General features: G+C 38.7%; 1 protein-coding gene across 2 annotated transcripts; it reads left to right on the top strand.

Moving 5' to 3' along the window:
• The first annotated feature begins 1,247 nt into the window (after nucleotides 1-1,247).
• On the top strand, nucleotides 1,248-4,689 carry LOC108667388 (nuclear factor 7, brain). Of its 2 annotated transcripts, none has more exons than XM_047881114.1 (3): nucleotides 1,248-2,221; nucleotides 3,330-3,598; nucleotides 3,985-4,689. In XM_047881114.1, the coding sequence occupies exons 1-3, from the start codon at nucleotides 1,484-1,486 to the stop codon at nucleotides 4,169-4,171; spliced, it is 1,194 nt and encodes a 397-aa protein (XP_047737070.1). In that variant the 5' UTR covers nucleotides 1,248-1,483; the 3' UTR covers nucleotides 4,172-4,689. The 2 variants fall into 2 exon arrangements, with proteins under 2 accessions (XP_047737070.1, XP_018009897.1); XM_018154408.2 differs by having other exon boundaries at nucleotides 3,330-3,604.
• Nucleotides 4,690-7,383: the final 2,694 nt, after the last annotated feature.

Genomic DNA, 7,383 nt, shown 5'->3' with positions numbered 1-7,383 from the left:
AAAATTAAAATAAAAAATTATATTAAGTTGTGTAAATTTTGTGTTATTTTAGTGATCGAAAACTCTATAATCCCAATTTAAAATCTGCAGTATTGGTAATTTATGTATTTTAACTTTGTCACACGTTCTTATTTAACATATTCACAGGCAGTGAGGTAAATTGCCATTTTCTACAACCCTCATTTCATAAGGCACCATTTATCAGTTATTGGGAGCTGAAGCTTACAAAGCTGTAAAATCAGAGTTCACTAATTTAAATGAATGGTGCAAAAAGTGACACCTGCTCTGCAGGTAGCACTGATACGTCCTTTTGCCGGCAAAACTGAGTCAAAAAGGCCCACACAAGGGCAAGAAGTGCATCACTATTTGGACAAATTCGGTCGATTTCTCTGAGTGTTACCATTAAGGTCCTCAAGATAACGTCACCTCACAAGTAACATCAGATACTTGCATGTCAGACGCAAGTCAGTAAATTCAATCTTACTATAAAGGATGATAAATAAATTTCTTCTTGTTTAACTCGATTTTGGAATTGTACATTTAAACGCGAAATTCGTCAGGTAATGTTTCATGGAAGTACACGGTGAAGAATCAGCTCACAGTGCCAGCATGAATGTGCGCCATCAGTGTTTTTCATGACTAAAATATTTCTTCCTGTTTATACGAATACTGGAACACTGGGGGAACCTCTCTTCTGTAACTTATTGAAATTTGAATTAGTGGCAAGATGCATGCTGATGTCCAAAATCAGTGCTTAAGCTCCCCATACAACCATTTTGTCACGAGTTATCTATGATTGTTCCTAAATTTTTAATTCCAGTCTAAATTTTGCGGAATTAACAACTAGTGTTATTGTAGATGAATGGAGTACAGGAAATTTGGCTTTTATAGAAATTATTTGCCGTCTAAAATTGTACTACTGTCATTTAAAAAGTTCAATTTCAAGTGTTACAAAACCTTCACCTGCTTGATAATGAAAATTGTATTTTTCGAAACAACGCAATCAAATAAAATGTCATTCAGAAACCTACTTTTTGACCTGCCGGCGCCCGCAAGAACTTTTGTTCGACTGATTGAAAAAACAAATAAGAAGATTATTAATAAAAAGCATGCTCTGGTCTTCAATCAAACTTGCATAAAATAAAAGCTTCTGCCGAATTACACCAAATTTTTGCTCGCAGACAGTTCAAGTCTCAGTAGTTTACAGTACGAATATATTTAAGCATCTTCGTCTCTCACCAGATTTAGGATTAAGGAAGGCTACAATAGACTTTATTTCCGCAGAAGCAGGATAAGTTCTAGGTTATTTCAAGTAAAAAGAGTTGCCTTTCCTTGAAGGAAAGAAGTGTTATCGATTAAACAAGCATATTAGACCAACAGATGCTGGATCACTAACTATCTCTCAGAAGGTTTGTATAAAGTGTACCTACATTTTTGTTGGACATCACTCAATAATTGTTGAAACTTATAAAATCTTCACTAGATGGCATGTGCGACGATAGAGTGCGAAGTTTGTAACGAGAACTTCGACTCGGGCAACCACAAACCCCTTTGCTTACCCTGCGGCCACACGTTTTGCTTTTCTTGCATTACAAATTTACCAGGACCCTCTGGAACCCAAATTTGCCCAAAATGTAGGAAACAACTCCCACAAGAAATTGGTCAAATGACGGTCAACTATGCATTGATTCCTCCAGAAAACACGGCTAGCCCACATCCCCCGCGCTCGCTGTCAGAGTCGCCGTGCCTCCATCATGGGAAGGCGCAGGAATGCCTGTGCGTGGACTGCATGGAACTCGTGTGTTCCACGTGCATTATGGACACTCATAAAAATCACGCATTTGAGTCAATAGGCGACCTGATGCAGAAGAATCAAGCTGTTTTGAACTCGTGGACAAAAATACGGACCACAATACACGATAAACTCGAGCGCGTGAATAACTTAGTCTCCATGTCAGATGATATCTTGAGTTTGATTGAGGAAATCATCAACCTGAAGACTGAATTTCAAGGATGGAAGGATTCGCTGCTGGTCCAGCAACTGTCGACAGAACAAGACCTCCAGGCCTGGGATGCCCCGGCCAACGGTGTGAATGAGAACTGGCGTCATGAGTGCAAAGAAATTCTTTGCCGTCTAAAATTGAAACCTACAGAAATTATGGAGACACAAGAGATCAGAGCGAGGTTGTTTGCAGCTTTGAAGAAATGTGATTCGTTACAGGTGAGTAAAGTGACTTCACGAGTTTATAAGATAGTTGGAGCAGACGTCAGCACCGATTGAAACTACAGAGCAGGCTTAGAGAAGGATTGGTCATTCCCACCGCATACTGACAGGTGTGCAAAATTAGAACCGCCGATTCAATTAAGCAGAGCGTTCGCCCTAAAATTGAAAATTTTCACTTTTTCGGTTTTTATACTCATCTTAAAGCTGACATTCTGAGCTATCCAACGGTACCAAAACCATCTCTGTACGTTGATTTATGCATTTCACACTTATTGTCACTGCAAACCTATCTCCTCCTAGAGTTTTGAAGACTACATCAATGAGACATATACCGTTCGATTTGCAAAGAAAAGATCTACAAACTGGTTGTGGGTTTTTTCCAAGTTCGTTATAGTTCGGATTTTATTTTGCAAAAAGCGGGGGGGAAAGTGGAGGTAAAATCGAAAATTTCGAAAAATTTTGGACAAAATGCTCCCACACCCACAAAATTGTGAAATTAAAAAAAACCTACGACCAGTTTGTAGATATGGCCTTTACGCATCGAATGATATGTGTTTCAATGTTGTAGCTTGAAAATACAAGGAGGAGATAGGTTTTCTAAAATGGCCCTTTTTAGCCGTTTTCTAAGAATTTCACATTTTCTTTCAATTTTTTTCGAAAAATTGACATGAATAAAACCTGAGTTCTTTTAGGGTTTACACATTTGTACCAAATTTCAAATTGATCCCTCTGTAAATTACCGAGATAAAATTTAGGGCGAACGCTCCCCTTAATATAATATAAATCAATAAAAAATAATTTATTATTCAAATTTGCTAGCTTCAAATGTATTATACAACGATTTAGATGCGATTCAATAAACTGAAAGATCATTTCAGAGCTACATAAAGATTCATTTTTATTTAATATGAATGGCATAAAATGAGAAGAAAAGGGTTAAGCGTGGAAATATGACCTTTATCTGCCTAGTAAGCGCTTTTCTTACATTAATTCACTTTTTCTACTCCTACAAACCCATTCATATTATTTAACAACCTATATTGCATGTAGAACTACTCTTTGTCTATATAAATTACAACATGAAAAATTTCCATTTAATTTCCAGACATATGAGCTTGCTACATATGAGCACGGGGTGCCTTGGACAGTCGCCAGCTGCGATGAGAGAGAGCGAGCTGTCGCCAGCCTGTCCAACAACATCAAGCCCAGTCGCCTTGTGGCGCTGTCCACCCACACCCGCCCCATCCCGCAGCAGGGGGAGCTGCTGTCCCGCCTCGCCGCCCACCACACCGGCGACATCAGCCTGCTGCCCCTGGACTCTTTCTGGAGGCCAGCAGGGCAGTTGGATGAAGGCATGGGAGCCATCATCAACAAGTCAGGGTACATTGGTTAATAGTTTGACAATTCAGAAAATTGATCTCAATATGAACGGGTGAAAACTAATAAAATGCTCATCACCCCATCGAAATTTTTCGGGTGGTTAGCTTCTGAATTAAAGATGCCTTTAGGTCGGCCAGCGCGTAAATTGGCGGCTCTATATCCGCTTTACCCTCTGGTAGTACGAGTGTAATAAGCTTCAGATTAGAATCCGGTGATATTTTTATTATTTAATAAATTCATTTAATAATATATTATGATAAGATTATGGCGCTCAGTCGTTGATCGCCATATGTCGGTCAATGATAGCACCACACAAGATGGCGGCTGTTGTCATGCCGCATGCCACAAGATGCAGGATAATCACTGCCGTCCTCCCACAGGGATGGGCATGTTGTTGACCTCTACATGAAGGACTGCGTGCCCCCGTTGGGACCAGCGGTGCCCAGTTACGCCCAATTGCGTAGGGCCCCGCGCCTAACTGCGGAAAAACAATTGAACGAAGAACACTCTGACGAGGAACACTCTGACGAGGAACACTCGAACGGGGAATTTTGCCGTTGTTTCTGATTTTAAGATCGGGAAAGATTCGAAAGCTTCAAATCTTCTTTCTATTTCTTAAGGCGTTGGAGGATAACGAAAAGTGATTGGCTGAAATGCCAGGGGGATAAGATTTTATGAAAAATGAAATTGTTATTCTTGAGCCTGTAAAACTGTAAGAAGTGATGCTGAGATCAGGAAATGTCAACATTATTACAAATATTACCATTATTGCAAATGTCACCGTTCTTACAAATGTCAAAATTGTTACTAATGTTACCGTTCTTACACAAGTCAACATTATTACAAATGTCGACATTCTTACAAATGTCGACGTTTTTGCAATAGTCAACATTATTACAAATGTCAACATTCCTACAAATATCAACATTCATACAAATGTCAACATTCTTATATATGTAAACATTCGTACAAAGGGCAACATTTTTACAAATGTCATTAATTAGACTGTGTTTTTTGCGGGATTAATTTTGCAGAGTATATCTCTTTATAGGACTGAATAGAACAATAAATGCGTGATTGAATTACCCACACGAGTTTCATTCACACCTCACCGTCAGCCTAAAGAAGGCGAAGAATGTATGCCATAGTTATAGTCGCGGCGGTCCTGGCGACTGTATAGTGTCAGGGGATATTGAGATGAAGGCGAGGAATGTCTCAGCAGACAGACGACCTGCACCCAGTCGACGTCGCATCAGAGAGGAGATCAGGCATAAATAGTTATCAAGTGTAATGATCTTGCGTGCCGAGGTGCAAATAAAATTGTCATTCAGAAATAATTATATTATTTAATGCTGACATATTCGAGTATACTAGATTAAAGTTGATTGGAGCAGAAGAGGGGCAAGGCGTTGGTATCGTTTTATTTTACGGTGGCTCCCTACACAGAACAAAGTCTAATTCACCTTCAATTTGATAAATTAAATCACACCCAAATCAAAATGAAATTAAGCCTCAAATATTAGCAAACAAATAATAATACATCTCTAGTAAACATGAGATGGATACTACAGTAACAGATACCGTAAAATATAAACTAGAACATTTTCCGTACCTCTGCAGTTGCTGAATTACACACAATAATAATAGGGCAGTTGCTGAATTACACATAAAAATCCTTGCACGTAACCCAATTAAAGGCAAGTCCGCATAGAAATCGCACACTGTTACAGGAACGTCCACTCATACTTCTAAATTCAACACGTCGACTACTCTGATAGTTTTCATCATTAAGTGTTTCCAGAAATCAATAATACTCTGCCACGATCCTTACAGCAGGTCAATAATAGATGCTAATATCAAGTAAATAATAGCTGCTAATATCAAGTCAATAATAGCTCCTAATATCAAGTAAGTAATAGCTGCTAATATAAAGTGAATAATAGCTGCTAATATCAAGTCATTAAATTGATAGGAGTCGAAAGGGGTCAATAAATTGAGAGGAGTTGAATTAGGTAGATAAATAATAAATAAAAATTTTTGATTATGTTTTTAAGACCTGGCATATATATGCATACATATGTTTTTCTTTAATGCAGGTTTCGTTGAAGACTATTTCAGAATCGCCTTTCCGGACACCGGACAACAAAATTTACCATCAAATCAACGGTGTTGCCATGCATGGGCAGCCCTCTGGGTCCAACCTTTGCTGAATTCTACATGTGCGAACTAGAAAACCCAGTATTGTCGGACGCAAAAATCAGGCCTGAGCTCTATATACTGTAGATACGTCGACGACATTTTTGTCGTTGCTCGAGATGAGGATTGTATCCATAATACCTATGTTTGTACTAATGTCATTTCAAAATTTCAATTTCAAGCGTTGCAAAACTCTTCCTCTTCTATTTGATAATGAATGAAGTTGTATTCGAAACGTCGTAAAATTATAATAAAATGTCCCTTGGAAACCTGATATTTGACTTTTCAGTTCCTATCAAGAGCCTAATTCGCGGAATAGAGAAAAACAATATGAAAGTTCACATGAAATGCAAGTTCACATGAATGTGTCTGTGCTCTTTGGCCGGGCCAAATTGTGTCAGGGTAACCCACACTTAAGCAAACACACACTGAAGTGCATCGCTATTTCAATAAAACCTCTTATAATTTTCTTACTGTAATCTACGTACTTTCACACAGAGTCCATTCAAAGCCTTATATAAAACCTTGAACAAGCAAGCTGAACAATCCATCAATTGCAGATACGAGCTTTATCCGTCATAATTAACCTACAGTTACGCGCATATTTATTGGCAACACGCTTAAAAATATTTAATTTGAGAAATAATATAATATGAAGCATTTATTTTCAGTTAAATTGATCAATGAACATCTAATTACTGTGCATAACGGATAGTAAAACGTCAGATCTTTGTTGTATTTATATTTATTAGAAAAACACCAGAAGCAAAAGTAATGGCAACAGTTAAAAAAAACATATAAATTGTTCGCAACTCCAAATTAATACTTTGTGTGACCTCCCTTGGCAGCAATGATAGCCGACAGACGCTTCTAGTGTGTTTCTACGAGGTGTTGCCATGTTTTAGTAGGAATCTTGCGCCACTCTTCAATGGCAAAAGTCTTCAATTTTCCGATGTTGCTGGGTCTTCTTTTATGAACACGCCTCTTGATTTCCCTCCATAAATTTTCAATTGGATTTAAATCTGGGCTTTGGGAAGGCCATTCCAACACTCTCAATTTCTGTGTAGCAAATTATTTCTATGTTTATTTGCTTGTGTGCTTAAGGTCATTATCCTGTTGAAAGACAAATGCCCGTCCAATATGCAGTTTTCTTGCCGATTGCTTAACATTATCAGTTAAAATGTGTTGATATCCTTCAGAATTCATGATGCCATCTATCACAAAAATATTCCCAGTACCTGCAGCAGCGAAGCATCCCCACAACATGATGGACCCTCCACCATGCTTCACAGTAGGTAGAGTGTTCTTTTCCAGCAGAGCTTCACCAGATTTCCTCCATACAAAGCGGTTGTCATTCACAACAAGAAGTTCAAGCTTTGTCTCGTCCGACCACAATATATTATTGAGTTCTGCTTGAGTAGCACCGACCCAGTTAAAATTTTGAGCCGAGACCGGCGCCGGGTTTAGCCGGGCTGGTCGCGCTTTAGCAGGATGGAGCCGTGAAACTATAACCGGCCATCTATCCCTAAAACTGCGCTGCGCCATGGCTGATATAGAGACAAAATTCTAGCAGCTCGGCAGGG

Source organism: Hyalella azteca, unplaced genomic scaffold (genome assembly GCF_000764305.2).
Source record: "Hyalella azteca isolate HAZT.00-mixed unplaced genomic scaffold, Hazt_2.0.2 contig7085, whole genome shotgun sequence".
Lineage (NCBI taxonomy): Eukaryota > Metazoa > Arthropoda > Malacostraca > Amphipoda > Hyalellidae > Hyalella > Hyalella azteca.
The sequence above is the reverse complement of the archived record's forward strand: the minus strand, read 5'-3'. Positions and strand labels throughout refer to the sequence as shown.